The sequence below is a fragment of the Camelus ferus genome, chromosome 12 (assembly GCF_009834535.1).
Source record: "Camelus ferus isolate YT-003-E chromosome 12, BCGSAC_Cfer_1.0, whole genome shotgun sequence".
NCBI lineage: Eukaryota > Metazoa > Chordata > Mammalia > Artiodactyla > Camelidae > Camelus > Camelus ferus.
Genome location: NC_045707.1, coordinates 29,679,411 through 29,700,482, shown reverse-complemented (window position 1 = coordinate 29,700,482; position 21,072 = coordinate 29,679,411). Strand labels below are relative to the sequence as shown.

The 21,072-nt window shown below is 36.2% G+C and overlaps 1 protein-coding gene across 4 annotated transcripts in view; it reads left to right on the top strand.

The window, feature by feature from the left end:
• Window positions 1-21,072, top strand: part of CNTN1 (contactin 1) — a 286,536-nt gene that overhangs the window by 219,480 nt on the left and 45,984 nt on the right. For all 4 annotated transcript variants that reach the window (XM_006193665.3, XM_032493300.1, XM_014566827.2 and 1 more), the window contains 2 exons: window positions 4,935-5,093; window positions 13,872-14,021. In XM_006193665.3, the coding sequence (XP_006193727.1) occupies window positions 4,935-5,093; window positions 13,872-14,021 (309 nt within the window). The remainder of the gene's footprint in view (window positions 1-4,934; window positions 5,094-13,871; window positions 14,022-21,072) is intronic.

Sequence of the window (21,072 nt, the reverse complement as noted above, 5' to 3'; positions counted from 1 at the left end):
AGTGGGGATGTATTGAGGAGGAAAGATGTGTTTTTCTTTACTTATCTGAGTTAACAGATCACACAAATATTGAAAAAGCTATAATCAATGTTTTATAGTTTTTATTATTTCCTAAATATACACTAGTGCCCAAGTAATTCATATTCTCCCCAACAAGCAAGACCTCTGAAGGAAAGCAGTCAATACCATTTTTAAATTTAATTCTGACGATGCTTTTTTCTAAATAATTGTTTATACTACAATTAACTGAAAAGCTATTCTCATGGCAAATCAGTTGGGTTCAAATCTTAGCTTTGTCATTTGCTAGCTGGGTGACTGTGATCATTTTATTTAATCTGTCCAGGTCTGCGTTTCCTCATCTGTAAAACAGTGAAAATAATAATGCCAAATCATAGGGCTATTGGTAAGAATCATAAAAGTGTTAGCAATGACTCCGATACAATAAGGACTCAATTAAAATATTATTTTTATTAAAATATACAATGTAAATTTTCTCTTTTTTTTGTATCCACTAACGTTTGTTAGTTATGAGTTCATACTGTTTTAAAAATGCAGACAAATCTAAGAAAACAACAGTGTAAATGTGTCAGGGTTCAGTTAGTTCTCTGCAGGTTTTTTGTGGACAGGCACATTTGGGCTGTATGATTTGAATTTCAAACGGGCTTTTTCTCATTTTGCATGGGTTGTGCCAGGAAACCCAGCCTCTTGTCCTGACTCTGTGTTCTGTCACAGACTAGCTGTGAGTCTGGCAATAACCCCTCTGGACTTCAGCATCCTTTTGTGAAATGTACAGATACTGGCTTCAGTAAACTCTAAAATGTGTGTGACCTACATTAGATATCAAAATGTTTCCATTATTTGCCTGTAGTCAGTGATTTAATAGTAAAAACATGGAGAACTCAGAGAAATTTAGGGAAAGAGCATATGGATGTGGCCAAGGAGAGGTTTTTGAACTGCAGATGCTAGGGGAATGTTCTGGCTATTTCCGCAGTGCTTTACTGCGTAAAAAACGTGACAGACACAAGTGTCAGTAATTACAGACCCCTTTTGCCTGACTTTGAAGAATTTGCAAAATATAACGCTAACAAGGACCTGGATAGACTACTAACTATCTCCCATAAGTGAGATTTTATGGAACTTTCTCAATCAGGGATCTCTGAGAGGGATACTTAAAGCCAGAGGGAAAGATTATAATGGGTGAAGATAGCTGAGGGTAATGTAAATAAAAAGGAAGGACAGTCCACAGTGGCAGCCTCTACCTGATGAAGTACGGAAAGGTAGTGGTTGAACGCTATGATTTTGAAAGTCCTGTAGATAAAACTGTATTCATAAAAACTAAAAACAAGAAGCATAATTTGAATATTTTATCCCCTCCTTCATATCTTTTTATCATTTCCTTCTCTTTCCAGCTCCCCAAGTATTTACTGGTAGTGAGAAGAATTGATGAAAAGCCAGGGCTATTCAGAGAAATATTCCAGTTCTTTCTTTTTCCCCCCACATGGATCATTAATGATAAAAGCAAAAAAAAAAAAAAAAAGGAAGGAAGAAAAAGAATGGAAGAGTAAAATAATTTGTGGTTTAATATACCCAGACATTTTAATGCAGGTCAAATTCCAAAGGTCCTTTCTATCTGACAAATTTCTGTTTCATGATAATTTAAATTTTGTATAAACAGTATCCTTAGCAATCACTGGCTGTCTGCTAGAGGACACCTAAGAAACTGGAAAGATTTATCAGTAGATTAATAACGAAATGACCTGCTTTTAGTGGTTCATTTGCTTATATTTTTCCCTGGTTTCAGTTCTTTCCTTAAAGATGTCTTGCAAGTGTTTGCCCAGTGATAAGATCTTAAAAAAAAAAGAAACAAACTTTAGAGTCAGAATTATACATTGCTTTTTGGTCATTGACAAAAAAATCAGAAGGATGGCCAGTTCCTAAATGCCTTCCTTTGTGCAAGGAAACTGGCAGTTGCCTTATTTTATTTTCTACCAGACATGCTTTTCTTCCCATTCTGAACAGAAAAACTGAACAAGTTAACACCAGCTCCACCGCTTTGAGAGCCTTCCTTCTGGGAGACAGCTGGACCAGTTTGTCTCCATAGCATCCCTGTATTTTTTGCTGCGTCCTGATTCCTTAGTACACGCTAGAGAGCGTTCACGTTCCCAGTCTTTCCTTACCTCCATCCAGTCCACCAGAAACACCTTACTTTTGAGTGAAAACAAGTGGTAAATGAATAATCTGGTAAACAGGGCCCTGCTAATCATTAACAAGTATTCCTCCAGTCCGATGCTTTCTGAAGCGCAGAAAGCGCTTACGGGATTAACAATAATAATATTAACAGCTAAAGATTACTGAGGGCTTCATTCTTTCAAGATTTTATTTCAATCCTCACAACAGTCCTATCCGGTCAATTTTTATTACTCCTATTTTGCAGATGAGAAAATGAAAGCTTAGTAAATTTGAGAAACTTGCCCAAGATAATTCAAGGCACAGAATTTAAAGTCAAAGCTTGTCTTAACTTTAAAATTTCTGTGCATTAATAGTGTACTTTCTCTGAGGTATTTTTCTTGGGAGATATTTGTAGTCAATTATTAGATGAACAACTCTATATGAAGTGAAATTTTACCAACTGAAATTGTCACACCAGGGTTTTGAGGATATCAACCAACTCCTTTCCATTTATTTTCTCAATTTCACCTTCTTATGATGATAACAATATTTCAAGTCAGATAAGAGAATGGAGATGGTGTTCATGGATGACCATTATGTTTTGAGAACTATCTGAAGGTCAATTGTGATAAATTCATTTATGTCTTCACCAAATATTTGAGAACCCACTATAGTCCAGGCATATATCAGAGAAAAAAAGGCATAAATGTAATTTTAGTCTTTTGCTGAACAATGACTGGGTGACCGAATAAATTGTTAGGCACATAGTCCCTATGCTAATATGCTAATATACTAATATTACCCAATTTTAATCTGACCTTTTAGGAAATCATTCATTTGCCACTCCAAGAACTTCAGAGAATTACAGCAGGGAAATAATTTACACTTTAATGGTTAATGACCAGCCTATGGCAATTTTGTCTTAAATTCCCTTTAACACTTTCCGAATACCATACCCTTATGCTCAGAAAAAGGGTCCAAATGCCTGCATTACAAGTAAGACTTTCTCTTCCTTTTAAAAATTTTTTTTTAATTTTTCATCTGTAATTTTTAATTCTAATACTCTGAAATGTTCCACTCAGTACTTGACTTGGATGATCTTTTAGGTGAAGTAAGGAACGTCCTGGTTTTGATCAAGAAAGTACACAGTATTCCCACGTGGTTTTACATATGAAAAACACAGTATGTTCTTTCTGAATATCTAATGTGTTCTATATAATTTATGAGGCTGTTTTCATTAATTTTGGATGGTGTTATTATTGTTATGTTTACTTAACATCAAGAAATATTAAATGCATTCTTCCAGATGATACATTTACAAAAATTTATTTACCTTTATTAATTTCTGTTGTGTATTTCCAGATAATAAAATTTACTACCATCCATAGTCTGTGTCTTGTGTTATTTTCATATTAGTAGTGATGCTGTCGTGTTAATCTACCCACACGTTTACCTCCGTGGGGACCAACCACAAGGAAATTAGTGAAGGCGTAGAGTATTGCACATATCCTTTGCAAAGACCAAAGCCCATGTGGAGGAAAAAGGCCATGTAGACTAAGTGTCTGATTTTCCATTTAAATAGGAAGGCACTTCTTTTCAGCTGAAAGATAAAAACATGTGTCTTAATATTTTATTCAGTATGAAAATAAAAGGTGTTGACTGTTACATTCACTATGCCTAATTCAGTTGGGAATGACCTCCTTGCTGATGCAAAGAAAACATTTGGCATTGTCTGAAATGTCCATCCTAGATGCCACTTTACCACCTAAAGGACCCCCCACACACATTTTAAAAAACAAGAAACCATGATGCACAATATAAGTATCTTGTCTACCGTAATCACGGCATTCACTGCTGTCTCTTACACTTATTCATATGCTGGTCCATTTCACCCTTTTGAAGACAAAGAGTTGTTCAAAAAACCTAAAAGTTATGTCTCATTGATCTTTGCATCTCTACCACCCAGCACAGGGCTCTCAGTTTAAAAGATAAATGAATGTTGGTACTGAATTACGAAGCGTCTGTGAAAGCCAATTTTTTAACATTGTGTTATGTTCTGCAGTAAAAACTCTTCTGGCTTAAGATTCTTCGGTATATTATTTGATGTTTTCAGAGCATCCCTAGTATATCTGAGTTGACAGTTGTTTTCTACATTGTATATAAGTAGAAATATTTATTCTAGTATTATTTCTATGACTGTAACTAACGTGAAATGTATTACCCAAAATGATACATGCAATCATTCCCAGAAACTTCTACTCCAAGTAAAATAAATTATCTATCACATTTAAGGTTATTAAAAGTGTTTGTTCTATTTTGAGGAGGCAGAATGAAATATTTGACTATTCTCATATCTGGACTGTGCTATCATTTCTGATGCTGCATTGGGCGAGCATTCATTAAATCACACTGTCCTACAATCTACTATGTCCCTTTGATGCCAGTTGCATCTTATGAGTCAAAGATGATCACTGCATCTATTTTATGATTCAAGGATTATCATATGTATCCTGAACAATAATACCATTTTAAAGGACAGCATTTATCTCCTTTCTTAAAAAGAAGATGTCATGAAATCATTTAGTAAAAATCATAAATACTATTACTATTGCTTCTTACATTATATTCAAAAGGAACGTGGCAACCCTGATCATATGGTATAAAAGTTCTTTAGATTAATTGCAAGGAGGACGTTTTTGTATTCTAATGTGCATTTAATTCACTAGTTGGGATTCATTGATTCATCACCCAAATTTTCATTGCAGGCCCTCCCGGCCCTCCCGGTGGTCTGCGAATAGAAGACATCAGAGCCACCTCAGTGGGACTCACTTGGAGCCGTGGTTCAGACAATCACAGTCCCATATCCAAATACACGATCCAGACCAAGACTATTCTTTCCGATGACTGGAAAGATGCGAAGACGGGTGAGTTGCATTTGTTGGATTAACCTGTATGTATTTTTAGATGAATTATTGCATCAGAAACAAAAAGCCTTGGACTGTTAAAGAATTTCATCATCTACCCTGAATGAGTTTTTTTTTTTTCTTTCTTTCTTCCTTTCTTTCTTTCTTTCTTTCTTTCTTCCTTTCTTTCTTCCTTCCTTCCTTTCTTTCTTTCTTCCTTCCTTCCTTCCTTCCTTCCTTCCTTCCTTTCTTTCTTTCTTTCTTTCTTTCTTTCTTTCTTTCTTTCTTTCTTTCTTTCTTTCTTTCTTTCTTTCTTTCTTTCTTTCTTTTTTTAGTATTCCAGTGCTTTGTTAGTGAAGAAAACTACAGCAAACTTATAATTTAAAAACTATAGAGAAAGAAGCAGCATGTCTAGGCCTATAAGGGGAAAGCAGAGAGAGGCTTCCTGGGTGTCTTATTTAAGCTACATGTAATTCTAAGATGCAGCAGGAAAAAATGATAGAAAATGGAGTTTTTTCGGCAAATGGCATCTATAACTTATTTATGACCCTTTTTATCCAATTATGTAAGTACTATACTTCTACATTAAAAAAAAAAAAGCCACAATTGATCATATAGATTGAGCACCCAGATCTTACTACCATAACCCTTTACTTCCTGAGGATGACCTTGCCTCGCTTGAATTTTCTCCAAACAGGTTTTTAAAGCAGTTTAGTATCGCAGCTTTCTTTTCCCCACCTCATATTAAGATTTCCTAAAAGTAAAAGCTAATTAAGAGGAAGTGGGTAGTTGCTGTTGTCTGTAAGTACTGCCATTGTCATTTCCTCATCACCAGCATACACATCGCTTTATTTTCTCCTAGAACATCAAAGAAGATAGAGGACTTTTGATAAAATAGCTTGTTTATATTTGTCATTGTTGACAATATTTTTAACCAAACTTGTAGTTGTCATAATTTATTTTAGATGCATAAAGAAGAAGCATAGAAATATGGGCTCAGCTGTCATCAGAGGGGAGAAAAGAGATAAAAGTGAATAGAATGTTCTTTTTTAAAAAATGAAAGAGTTCATCATCCCAGCAAAGCTTAAACCTACTCATTTTAGTTTTATCTTAATATAAGGGAATTTATTTGTATTGCTCCCTGAGAAGTTTTAATTTAGATTCACTTTTTCTGATAATTCCTCCCTATCATAGGAAATGAATGAAATATAAACTTGAAATCTGTTACAAGGGTTTAGGGTATATTTTCGTATTAAGTAATTCTCCACATAAGTGTATGAAGTTCAATCAATTAGACACAGGTGAAACATTTCTATTACATTATGCTTTGCATGTAAGAATTACCTATAAATATACTTGGCAAAATCAGACCATTTGAGAAACAATTTTAGAAACCATTTAGATGTTTAATAAACATAAAGCATGAGCAATTTCTACTTCTCTGAAGAGAATGAAAATGAATGATAATGAAAAAACTGTAGGTAATATTATATATCTAGCTAAATTGACATTGTTTATAGTACTGGAGAGCAAATGAAATAAACACATGGTTAAAATTTGGTTTGGCTTTAAAAAAGGAATAATAATTGTCATTTCCATTAGTTATGAATGCTTACCATGTAGCTCAATTAAAACATGGTTCTCATTTAAAAAAAGTATTCCTCTATAAAGCAAGTTCCATGAGGGTGAAGACTTTTGTCTTATTCACTGTTCTATCCCTGGCAGTTAGATCAGGACCCTCATTGTAGATTCATTAAATATATATTTGTTGAGTTCCCACTGTATGTCTGAACCTATCCTAGACGCTGGATACATAGTTGGCCAGCAGTGAACAAAACAGAGAGAGAACAAAGAAACCAAAAAACAACAAACAAACAAAAACCCTGCCTTCAAGGAGCTTACATTCTAGTAGGAGAGAAGATGGTAATAAACAAATAATTCAAATGTATAGTAAGTCACATGATGATTAGTGCTAAAAAGAAATAACAAAGATGGGGGATGGGGAGGCAAGGGTTGCATCTAAATAGGGTGCTTCTTTTGTGGGTGTTGATGCTTTCTTTTTTTATGTGTATATGTATATATTTGTTGAAGTAGAGTCAATGTACAATGTTGTGTCAGTTTCTGGTGTACAGCACAATGCTTCAGTCATACATGAACATACATATATTCGTTTTCATATTCTTTTTCACCAGAAGTTTCTACAAGATACTGCATATAGTTCCCTGTTCTATAAAGGATGAACTTGTTTATTCTATATAATACAGTTAGTATCTGCAAATCTTGAACTCCCAATTTACACCCTCACACCCCACTCCCCCCTGGTAACCACAAGTTGTTCTCTATGTCTGTGAATCTGTTTCCGCTTTGTAAGTAAGTTCATTTGTCTTTTTTTTTTTTTTTTTTTCAGATTCCACATATAAGTGATATCATATCGGTATTTTCCTTTCTCTTTCTGGCTTACTTCACTTAGAATGACAATCTCCAGGTCCATCCACGTTGCTGCAAATGTCATTATTATATCTCTTACTTTCCTGCCACTCCCCCAGCCACACATGGGCACTTACTTATATTCAGTGTAAGGCTCAGAATGCACAGAGGGTCTCAATTTTCCTGCTCTGATCTTGGACTTAAACAGATCTGAGGTGCCTGTGCCTTAAAGGACGGTCTCTCAACTCTCTTGTCATACTCCCAGACTTTCTTGAGTACACCTGGTGAAGCCTGCAGAAAGGAATTGGTCAACAGCCAGACTCTCCTAGATCTGGGGGCTCCCAGGGATTCAAAATAGCCATGTCAGTCTGCACTTTGTCTTTAAATATCCTTGAAAAGTTAAACTGCTTTCTTCTACACATCGATGCCTAGGTCCTCCTTTTCGCTATTAGTCTGCAAATGATGATTTTAGTTGATTAGACTTCTTCACAAACTCAGCTCTCTGATAGGCTCTCAAAAGCAATATTTTGTAGATTCTCTTGCATGTTCTTCTTGTTAGTTGTGTAAGTAAAGTTCTCTTGTGACTATATCCTAAGTGGAAGTGAAAAATACGCAGAGATGAAGAAATAAAACTCATGTGGTTTTTATTTACAGTGGTGTCCACTGAAAAAAGGAAGGTACAAGATTAATTCAGTTTTATGAAAGTGATTATTTACGGTGTTCAATTTTTTCAAAGATACCAATGTTCAACATTCCAAGGATTAAATTTAGAATAATGAGGTGAAAGAATAGACTGTATGTCTTTAAAATGATCTACAGTAATTATCACTCCTCTCAAACATTTTAGGGGATGGCCAGCAGAAATATAGTGTCATTCCTAGGGTTCTACAGGATGCTTAGGTCACATTTAGATGTTGTGTTTGATTTCATGCTGCTACTTTCAGGGGAAAAAGATATAGAATATTATTGGTGATGGTGTGTGTGTTTGTACAGAAGAGGGAGGTTGACCAGAATATAAAGAGGACCGGAAACCACGTTATCAGGGAGCAACTGAGAGGAGATGGGATATGTTCTCTAAAAAGGGGAAGAAAAGGTCTTTATATGTAAAGTTCTATCATGTTGAAGATTAGAATTAATTGTTATAAATCCTCCTCAAATATCATCTTAACATATTCGTGTTTCTTTGGATTTTAGAGCATTTTCTCAGAATAGACTTTTGTCAGTTAAATTATTGAGTATAAATATGCTTAAGCCCATGAGCTATATGACAAGCTTACACTGAAGGAAGGTGGAATAAGTTTTTATTCCCATCACCAGTATACAAGTATCCCTTGTCCCAGGTCTTTGCTGAGTGTTTAGTATTTTCTGTTTAAATCTTTGCCAAATTGATGGGTTACAAAAATGAAAAGAGCATTCGGCTCATCATAGGAGATTCACATCTTAGAATTTACCATTTTCTTTTTTGACTTTCTGTAGCTTCACATTTGTTGTTCTTGCTTCAGATGTAAATTGCTGGATTTTTGTGAAGCAACAGGCAAATTTTCCTTAGAGAAGAATTAATGAATCACACATTCTGGGATGCCAAAGCACAGTTTGCTTCTTTTTTTGCTGCAAGGAACGCCTCTGGCTCCTCCCTGAGTCCTGCCAGATGATCTATGGGTTGAGTCTAGACCCTTCAACGTTACACTGAGTAGTTGTGTCAGAGCCAGAGTGAAGCCTTTAAACGCCCATTTTCATTCTCAAGCAACAGACCTGCTTTTTCAGGTAGAACCCCCAAGTGGGTCATCCTTTCTGAGTAGTTTCAAATACTTGGGTTTTGGAGGCAGATGGAGGATCCTAAAAGTTCTAATTGTTTTTAAACCCCAAGGAAACAACAGGACTCACTATGGCAACCTCCAAGAATCTGGAACACGAGGGATTACATTACCTGGAGCTATCCTTGAAACAGTCTGTTTTTCAGCCTGGAGGTCATTTTGGCTTTCTGAAGCTGCTCAAAGAACTAGTGGGTGTGGTCTGAAGGCAGAGCACCACAAAGCATGGTTGCCAGGCAACTAAAACACTGAATATTGGCTCTGAGATACCCATGAGACTTGCTTCACTTTTCCTCCAAAGAATAGTCAGAAACGTTTTATTCTGAGCCTTATGGACTCAAGGTATTTGCAGTTAGATCTATGGAGTAGTGCTCATGGCTGCTTGTTAAAATAAGACCTTCTCAAGGGGATCTTTTGACCTGAGTACTAAAGTAAGGAGTGTGTCTCCTGCTGTATATCCCTTTGCTTGAAATTTATGCTTAGCAGTAAAACCAAGATTTAAACCCTTATTAGATTAATATACAACATTTTAGTTGTTTATAAAGAGAAGCCTCTGGCAGGCTTTATACTGTTAAAATCTGATTTTCAATACTGAGATTATCTGTAAAATGTGGCCTGACTCAGAACTGACCCAGTTAAAACTCAGGAGCTTGAGACCCCAGTTCTAATTCCCGGGACATGCCTCTAATGTGCCAACTACTCCCCTCTCCTCTGACTCCAGGAATAGCAAACAGGTTGCAAGGAACTTGGCTGAAGAGAGGGGACACAGAGTCCCTCTGCTCCTGACTCGTGTCCACTTGGCTCGAGGCATGAATCTCCTTCCAAGGCAAAGATGACCTTTGCTTCCAACCTATCTGTGTGGGAGGTTTTGGAAAAATAAAATGTGTATCCAATAGATCCTACCAGAGCAGAAGGGGTTGGAGAAGACTGCAAGAGGTACAAATCCATTTATCGGGACATTGAGGGCTCAGAATAAGACAAATAAAATGTGTACTAAAGGTAAAACACGTCAGCAATGGAGGAGAGAAGTCAGAAAGGACCAAGTCACAGTTAAAGAGAGTGGTTGAGGGCTTAAGGGAAGGAAAACAATTTTCACCCTGTGCTTTAGACAAGGCGGGATAGTTTATGAGCTGATTATAGGCATTAGAGGTACAGAGCATGGTAAAGGAGCGTCCTCTTTTATTCTACCAGCAGCCTGCCTGATTCAGGGTTGAAGGAGATAATAAAGTGATTGCTGTACACGTGGCCTGCTCCCTGCATTGAGATACTGTCCCTTCTAAACCACCACAGCTTTTGTATTTATATTTTATTGCTATTTTTTTAAACAAATATTTATTGAGTACTTCTATTTGCAAAACATCATACTAGGTCTTCCAGGCCCCTGAGGGATTCCAAAACATGAGTAAGTAAAAAGGGGGGAGGGTGGAGCTCACTGGTAGAGCGCCTGCTTAGCATGCATGAAGTCCTGGGTTCAATCCCCAGTACCGCCATTAAAATAAATAAAAAAATAAACCTAATTACCTCTCCCCCCCAAAAATAAAATAAAATGAAAAATAATAAAACATTAAAAAAAAATAAAACAAACATATATATGCCCATAAATGATAACCAGGAACAGACAAGGGGAACATGAAAACAGATGATGAGCGTGGCCTCGCATGGGCATAGCCAGTCTTGCGTTTTCCAGCTGTAAAGTGATGCTATGGGCTGCTGAGTTCAAGACTGGAGCTGGGAAAACAGTTAGAAAGCAACCTTTTAAATCCCTGCTCTTGTGATGTGGTATGGGTCAAAATTCCTGCCCTGTTTGGGGGAAAGGAAAGCAGACCAGATACACAGTCACTTTTATTTCTAGATACATTTTTCTAAAATGATTCATATTAGTCATTTTTTGCTAAATTAGCCTACTCCTTATATAAATGGCTTCATTCAGGGGGTATTGTAAATACATACCGAAAACATGTTTGTTTTAGATATTCATCTCCTTATAGGTACTGATGTTAATGGATGTTAACAAGAATGATAGTAATTGATTTTGTTCTAAAAAGAGGAGTTTTCACACCTTGAGCCATCCTTGTAGAGAATATTATTGTGAACTTACAGATATCAAATTCCTTCCCTCATCACTCAGAAGGTACATTCTGGAAGTTCATGTTTCTAATGTCCACTTTCTGTTTCCCCTTTTCAGAGAGCTGTTTGCATCACTGGGCCAAGGCTTTCCCTCTGAGGTTTAGCTTCTCATGATCGTAACTCCAAGGCTTTTCGCTCATTCTGCTCTCTCCACCTTCAGACTTCATTTAGTCACAGGTCCTATTCCCCATCTAGAATCCAAAGCCCACCATCAAAGACCCCAGTTGACTTTTCTTTCTTCAACTCTCACCATTCCTCCAAACAGTTTCTGTAGTCAAGTATGAATTTCTACTCTTAGAACATATCCTTGATCTTCCATTTGTTTGGAGATATTTTTGTACTGGATCCTCAGATGTGCTCCAAATCAGTCTATCAGCTGCACTTTTAACTGTATATCCATCTGGCTCAGTCTACACCTGCCCCTACCTGTTGACTGCCCAGCTGCTTGGAAAAGCCCCAGTGTAGCCATTTACCATCATGAGAACACTGTGTGCCTTTGCCAAGAGGGACCCTTTAGAATGGTTCCAATATTCCATTCTTCAGGTATTTAAATGGTCCTGGGGTTTTACAGCATAAGAAGCAGCGGGGGAGGATCAGACTGCCTCCTTAACCATTCTGTTACAATTGCTTGGGCTCCCCAGACTCACAAAGTCACAAATATTTCCATCAGCTTCTGCCTTTAAAGCTCTGTATTGATTCTCTAGGGCTGTGATAACACATTACCACAAATTTGGTGGTTTGACACAACAGAAGTACAAAATCAAGGTGTTGTCAATGCTGTATCCTTCCCCCAGGATCCTAGGGAACAAAATGTTCCTTCTTCTCCCAGCTTCCGGTGACACCAAAAACCCCTTGGCTTACAGCTGCATCATTTCAATTTCTGCCTTTGTGGCCACATTTCACCTTCCTCTTTCATATATTTCTTTGCTGTATTTCTCTTATAATGACACTTGTTATTGGATTTAGGGCCCATCTAGATAATCCAGGACAATCTTATACAAGATCCTTAACTTAACTTTAGTCTCAAAATTAAAATGGTCTGCAAGATTCTTTTTCCAAGTAAGGCCACGCTCCCAGGTTCTGGTGATGTGAACATAGACGTGTCTTTTAGGGGGTCACCAGTCAAACCAATAGAGCCTCTCCTTCCACAGGAAGCTCAGAATCATTGCAAGTTTCCAGTGAGGATGAGGGGCCACGCTACCCAGGGTCATAACAACCAGCTGTGCTATTTTTTTTCCTTTTCTCCGCAAAGAGTTCTTCACAAGTCAAAACTTCATCTTCCCTCTTCCAGTTACCTAAAATAAGTTCCTATGTATACAAATTAAGACAAACAAATTCTGATTTGGTGTGAAGGAATGGCAGAGGAGGTAAGAGATAAATAAAAGAGGCAGAATTAAAACAGAGGGGCAGGCAAAGCTAAACTTGTAACCAGAAAGTCAAAAATACACGTCAAATACGTAAAACAAGTTCTTAACAAAATAAGAGATTGGATGGCAAAATGAGTGTCTAGGAGAGTTATGCCACAAGTACCACAGACGGCAGCACGAGGCATGGGAGAGTCTGAGCTATATAGGAGTTTATCCAGAAGTAAAAACTGGACACCAGGATCCTCAGCATTTATTGTGGTGATGGGTACAGCGTCTTAAAAAGCTACTTATTCAGGGTCTGCAGTGCCAGATGAGAATTCCCTAATTTGTATCATAATGAATCATGCATGAGCCTCAGGGAACACATTTTCCAAATAAGTGATGTACAGGTATTTACATACATACGTGTAGGTTAATTATTAAAAACACATGTGAAAATATTTTATGAGCGCTTAAACTAATATGTGGTCCTGCCTTGGTTGTACGCTTTATCATACCTCAATTAAATAAGCAATTCCAAGTCATAGCCTGCCCATAATTTGTAATTTTCCCATTAATATCTAGTAGCATAAATCCGGAGAAATACTTAATACATCTGAATGAATTATTTTAACATGTATTGTCACTGCCCCAGATGATTTGGTATGAATCTAAAAAAGAAACCAAAAAGAACATAAACAGATAGTCCCATAAATCATTCACTACCCATACACTGCAGGGCAGTCCATAAAACTTTTAACTGCCCATGTGGTACCCTTGCCTCTGGAAATCTCTCTGGGTTCTGCTTTCAGAATCTACCTCCTTTCTATTCAGGGTGTTGCCAGTGGACTAGCAGCAGAGACATGAGCCGGGAGCCCACTGGAAGTTCATATATATATGTCTCTTCCTAACTTCTTATCTCTCCTCTTACTTCCTTGAACTGAACATTTTGTCATTCTTCATTTTTATTTTTATTTCAGCTCAGTGGAATACGTTTCGTTTTCTGAAAACAGGAAAATAAACATGGGGAGTTATAAAAGTAATGTTACTCAGCTAACGTTCTCTATTTTGATGTTTATTTTCTTTAGACCCCCCAATTATTGAAGGAAATATGGAGGCAGCAAGAGCAGTGGATTTAATCCCATGGATGGAGTATGAATTCCGTGTGGTAGCAACCAACACATTGGGTATAGGAGAGCCCAGTATCCCGTCAAACAAAATTAAAACAGATGGTGCTGGTATGTAGGAGAAACGTTATTAAATGTAAAAGGCTTATAAATTCTGTGACACTGTAACGCATAATTGAATGCTTTTGGAAATAATGCTCTGAGGTAAGTAATTCACCTGAAAAATGTGTGTATAGGCATTTCACATTGGTGTGTCCATTCAGGTGTGTCAAGACAGTCAGAAATTAAGAGGACATATGAAGCCTAAGAATATTTTTACATAATTAATGGGAAACAGGTAGATAGAGAACACTGAATAATCCACTAGACACCTCTTAAATGTAGTTAGTATTTAGAATATAAACTTTAATGTAAATTCTGAACCTTAAGCAAGTAGACCCATGCATAAGCAGGCTCCAACATTTGGAAGGCTCATGGTTTTTCGTGTCTCTTGAAGACATTTATAACTGAATGGCCACGTGGATGGAGGGGATGGATACGGACGGAGAGCAGGGTGAGTGGGGCACGGGGAGAATGGGGCAGGGACCCTCGGATCTGCACCACCGGGGGAGTCACAGCTTTGTAGAAACAGCTGTAACGGGTTCCTTCAGTATTGGGTGTGTCATTCTAAACGTGCTCTCTTATCGCAGCTCCACCTTGGCTACTCTTCCAATTTAAGTTCACACTTTTGTGCTAAATACCAACTCCATTTTTATAGCCTTTAGTACAAGAAGTACCCCGCTCTATTTTCTTTGTCCCTTGCATTTTTAGGCAAAAATATTGTGATTCTAATAATAGTTCTTCTTTATTATTCCCTGTCTATGAAAAAGAAAATGTTTTGCAGACTCTCTGAGTTTATTTTCACTGTGCCTTGCCAAATTTCAGTGCTCTCTTTGGGGGAAAATATTTTAAATGGATGACAGACAGCCATTAAAATTCTACTGTGATATCTTAATATCGTCTCTCCACATTTCTGGATACCTCAATTTCTTGGCCTCACTTCTAACTAGAATTATAAATTCTACTGTCTTTAGTTTTTAAAGCCAAGTTATTCACAGAAACTGCCATCAATAAACAGTCTCTTAAAGTTTCATGTAATTTCCCAGAGAAAACTGATGATTCTGTAATAAAGGAAGAAGATAAACACTAAATTACTGAGCTGTGCTGAGTATTTTCACATGCACTTCAGCTAAGCCTCGGAAGAATACTTTGAGGTTGGTTCTGCAATCCAGTGCTCATTAAGAGGCAGTAAACTCGGAGACACTAAACAGTTCACCTAAATTAATATAACTACTTGCAAGATTCAGAATTCAAATCCAGATCTGTCTGACAGATCTCACATATTAAACGTTCTCTCTTAAAGGTGGTTTCTCTGTGACTCTAAAATCATACCCACTTAATATGAACCTTTATTAATGTTCCAGTCAAAGCTCATACTGCATTCTCAGTTATAAAACTAGATATGACTTAGACACTGATTATTTTTGTTTGTTTTAGTATATCCACCTGTGAATGAACACAGTTGTTCCTTTTTCTCTACCTCACAGAAATCTCATCAGGACATGGGGGTGATGTAAGAGAACGCAGGCACCGCGTAGCCAGGATACTTGTGTTTGATTTTGATTATTCTCTAAAGCTTCCTAGGTCTGTAACAGAGGCTGCTGTGTGATGCACTGAACACAGTTGCTCTTTCTTGAGAAACAAAAATAAAAAGGAAATGGGACTTTTCTGACGGATGGTTTCAATCACCTAATTCGTGCTGAGGGGTCATGCACTTGATTTGATTTAACAAGTATTCATTTTCAAAACAAAATTGCAAACAAATTAAATGATTAAGTCGGTCTCAGTAAACTTACTTCAGTTAAAAATTATAACATGTTTATCCCAGGCTCTTTTTATCTCATTGAGCTTCCTTAATTTTCTCTGATCTGTGGACTAGTGAAATACGAATGAATTCTGATCTGAACACATCTTTTGAGGTACGAAATTGTTCATAGGGAGGGAAAACACATTTTGTTTGGCATAGGGGTACACCCTCCTCTCTCCTTCTTAGGAACTCTGTTATCAAAAAATTTCTTTATCACTTATTTCAGAAAATGATTGCTTTAGTATATACTGGTTGATCATCTGGACAGAATTGCCATAAGATCTTAAATTTATTTTTAATCCCAAAGTAGAATTTTAAATGCAATGTGTTTTTAAGAATCACAATAAAAACCAATGTTCCAGAGAGAAAAAGTCAATCTGTTTCTTTCATATCTGAATCAATGAATATAATTTATATTTAATATTATATTTAGAAGAAGAGGATAATTTTTGATGGGCTCACTACCATCAGTTTGTATGTAACTCTGAAGACCTTCCAACCTCAAAAGTCTTCTCGCTTTAGAAACGCTGGGAAAAATTTGTTTCAGACTCACATCAAACCTAACATTTTGATAAGGCTGTTACCTTCAGCAAACAACTTTTGGCATCACCTTCGTAAAGCGTCACCTCTGACGTTATGTTTGTTCAAATGGTATTTTGTTAAGGAATTCATTCTTTTTCTAGTGTGCATGGAACATAACTTCTCTTAAAAGCCTTCAGAACCAAAACAAACATAAAAGTGATAAGAAACCAGTCTTATTCACAATGCAAGATACGGCCCTATAGTGATATAATGAGACGATTCATTGCTTTCAGTTGCAAAAAACAATAAATCCTGTGACCTCTAATACATTAGTTAATCTTTTATAAGAAAATATTTTAGGATCTTTTATTAATCTGGCTGTGTGGCTACCATGTTTTATGTACTTGCTGTTTGTTATCAGATACATTGCCAAGCCCTCTGCTTACATTGCTCCATTTATTCCCACCATAACTTGATGACGTTGGTATTATTATTCCTAAATTGACAGACAAGGAAGTCAAGATTACACTGGTTGATATGATGCAGAGCTGGGACTCAAATCCAGGGCTCTGGAATTCTAAAAGCGTCGTTCCTAAGCCACATTCTGGGAGGGCAGTGTGCAGTATGGTAGCTCCAGGACACTGATCCCTCAGTAGACTCTTGATTCCATCTTTTAAAAGCTCTGTGATTAGAGGCACATTACTTAACCTCTCTGAGCCTCAGTTTCCTCATTTCTAAATGGAAATTATTTATCTTATGAAATTATTTTTTGTGATTAAAAAACATGTAAGGAAAGCAGTTAATACTGCCTAGTACTATGGTACTAGTATAGTATAGGACCATAATGTTTGCTGGATAAAAATTGTCATCATGCTATTAATGCCCATTTTAAAGTTTAATATGTTTGTGAGAAAATATTGTCAATTATGCAATTGATCACCTCATTGGCAGTATATTTCCATTTTTATACATTTATTTATATATATAAATATATGTAGTTCCATTTTTATAGAGGATCATGTAATTTCAGGTAGTTTTAATCATCTTAAAGGAATAATTTTATATATTTAAGACAATAGCATTCAACAGACTTTCTCATTCATTCATGTTTTTCCTTTCCTCCTGTTTCCTAAAAACTGAATATTCATAAAATTGGACATTTACATTTTTTATCCTTACAAGAAAATTAAAATACATTCTAAAACAGGGGGATGTTTGTCTTGTCATGTACCATTATAACAACTCTCTGAGAGATGCCAGCATATGTTATGTGGGATAAAGGCGAGCTCCCATTTGATGGAAAGGTTGCTCCTGTGCCTCGTTCTGCTGATTGAAAGACAGGACATTATCAGTGCAGCACATGCCCTTATCTGTCCAATGGCTTCATGTTAAGATCACCGGGCACAGTTGGGTACATTCTTTGGTTTCAGACAAGTGCATTATAAAATGGATGGTCCCAGATGAAGAATTAGAAGATGTGTTTGCAACTCGTTGTAACACATTCAATTCTGACTGTAAGAAAGAGATAGCTGAAGCATCCTTCAAAGTGACGTGTCATTGTGAGGCATGCCCCCACCGCCAGGAGCCCCGCAGGTGCAGGTGCTGAGGTGATAGCCTAACATGGTGCCTTCAGGTTTGTAGTGACAGCTTTGCCGTTTACCTGCCAGGTCAACCTAAGAAGGAACAGAGAGAAAAGAAACATAACACTGGAATCAACACTTTCATACTGTGTATAGAGCTTTAATTCCATGTCTGATGAAGCTATTCTGATCATTTATTTTTTATTTTAAGTATGTTTGATAAAGGAAAAGAATGGAGCTAAGAACATATTTTGTAGCTAGTAGGGTGCTAAAGTTAGTAGCTGTCACTAATTAAAAAAATAGTTAAATCTCTTTTTAGAAGAAGCTAAGAGTATAGACTTTTAAGCTAGTAGGAGGCATGAGTTAAAGTGTCAGCTTCTCTATGTGTGAGTGGTGTGCCCTGGGCTAGTTAACCAACAACTTCTTTTGGGACCCATTTGCCTTTTTTGTAAAAAGGGGATGATGTTACTTTTCTGTAGACTTCCTTCAAAATGCTGACCTGAGTATCCAGTTAGGTGGCGTATGTAAAAATCATGTCCAATTTCTAGATGAGCCTCTTATTAAGCTGGGCTTTTTCACTCATTCATTCATTCATCCAGCAAACTTTTACTGGAGATTTTTAACACATTGACTTAAAACCAGTTGTACATGTTAAATTTCTACTACATTAACAATCTTCAGGATTGGAGTCAGATTTTATTCATACCATTAACTTTGGTGCCTCACACAGCACAGGGTCCAGAATTGGTACTCAAAATAATTCTTAGAAGAAAAAAGGAGGAACACGAAGGGAAAGATGATGGTTCTGGCAACTGCAAGTTAACAGAGGATAATGCAAAGTAGTGATCAAAGCTACAGGGATATTCACATATTAAAATTTAGGAGAATCCATTACCAAACATAATATGTTTTGTGTGAAACAAGGTTAACATATGCATTGACGCTTTCATTTTTAATAAGCTGAGAGTAAAACAGGAACTGTTTATCCTTTTATTTAATTTAAATGAACAATCCATAATTGTTTTGGATTGTTTATAATGCATTTACTATGCATTGTGATACATTTACATTTGCAGCGTTCTTTTCTGCCCATGTAATCGTTCCCTCAGATGACTTATTTTTAGATTCTCATTCCATTGAGCAGTTAACAAATTTACTCTGCCCACTTAAATTTCCTGTTTGAGAACAAAGTGTAGATGAACAGACAAACTACAATTTTGGCCTGTTAAGATCTAAAGACATTAATATTTTGTGAACTACCTCAGACCCTAAATCATTTTTTTTTAACCTAGAAAAAAAATCAGTGTAACATCGTAGGTGCATTTAACATGGTGTGTGTATGCACGGCTGGGACACTGTGCTGTGCACCAGAGGTTGACACATTATAGCTGACTATACTTCAATTTAAAAAAAAAAAAAAAGAATGTTAGCAATCTGCTTCACCATCAGAGCAGGAGATCCTAAAGTTACAAAGAATGTCTCTCGTTTGAATATTTAAATATTATGCAGTATATTCGATTTTACTCATACCTCTTCAGAAAGAAAATATATTTATAGATAGAATAAAAGCAGTTGTAAGACTTTAATCCCTTTGGTTATCTAGATCGTAGAGCATCACTTACATACCATTTAAATCTCTTACTGAAAAAGTTGCTTTAAATCACAATGAAATTCTGATGCACATTAACATAAAAAAGCTACACTCATGCTAAGTTTATTTCTGTAAACAATGGCTATATACGTTAAAGCAATAATTAACAAGAACTAAGCAGTCAACATATTTTGGATCAGAGGCCACATTTCATATATCCATGATTTTTATAACAAGATTTGTCACCAAGTAGTCTGTACATTGTTAAGTAAAACACCAAAGCCCCAAAGATACTTACATGCAAATTATTTAAGCATTCAAATCTAAAAGTAAAAGCGGCAGATTCGTTTCTTTTCCTAGGAAAGACTAGTCATGGCGTTGGCTTGATTTTCAAATAGTTTTTAGATTTGCCACTGAAATACAGAAGCCCTATTATAAACATCATTAGACTGAGACAATGGCAAAAGACAAGTTAATAAAACCTCACTATTTTTCATTGTTTATTCATGATTAATCCAGTAATTTTGTATTTTTCCTAAATGTTTGTTTAAATTCTTTTTAATGATTTATTGTTAAAAGAAAGTCTAGTTTGCTCACTGTCAAGTGCCCTGGAGCCTAAAGTTAAATAAGCTTCCTTGTTCTTAGGGTGATTTAACTCCCTGAAAGGAATCCCTATTTGGCCAAGTCCTACTGTCCCGGCAGGGCTAAGTGCTCAGATTCATGTCAGATACATAGGTTGTATGTCAGTTCCACCTGTGGAAAAAATGTCCCTTAGCTGCTAAAGCTACAGCTGAATATTCAAAGCTTAAAGAAGGAAATTAAGTCAGTTATTAATCCAAGATGTAAAACATTCTAGTAAAAGACAGTTACTTTTATTTCTGTGCTTTTGTTTGTCTTATTTTCAGCATCATGAACTCAATGGGTGATCTTTGAAGAGAAAAACAGTCTTGAATTACTTATTCGAAGTGTGTTGGGTCTTAAAAGGAACATTATGAAATGGGGAAAACATGCACTCTAACATAAACATACTCTATTTTTAGCTCTGTTCAAAATAAAAAGGCTAATATTGATTATAATGAAAAGGATTACAGTGAAATGCTTTGGCAAATAATATTTGTCCTGGTGAAGGCAATATTTGATTCAACTAATAGTAGTATAATAAATTATTCTAGAGTTATTTTTGAAATTATGTGCCTGTGACCACAATATTTGTACTTAGAGTTAAACACACAAAATTTGATTTATTCATTGATTGTAAGACAACACGCTCTTTGTTTCTTTATAATGTGTAAAATTTTACCTTCAGAATATGAGTTATGGGTTTAAAGGAGTATTTTAATATCCCAGCCTTCAATATTTATTTTATTTAAAGTAAATTATCTTTTAACACCCCTACACACTCAATTTCATTTCTAACACTCATGTGGTGACAGCTGAATAGTAAAATAAAATCTCTCAAACTTCGCATTAATTTCTTAATCAGGAAAGGAAATCGTATAGCTTTACAGATACAAAGAAAAGCCTACGTTTTGTTTGTTTCTGTGCAGTTAACGTACATAGTTC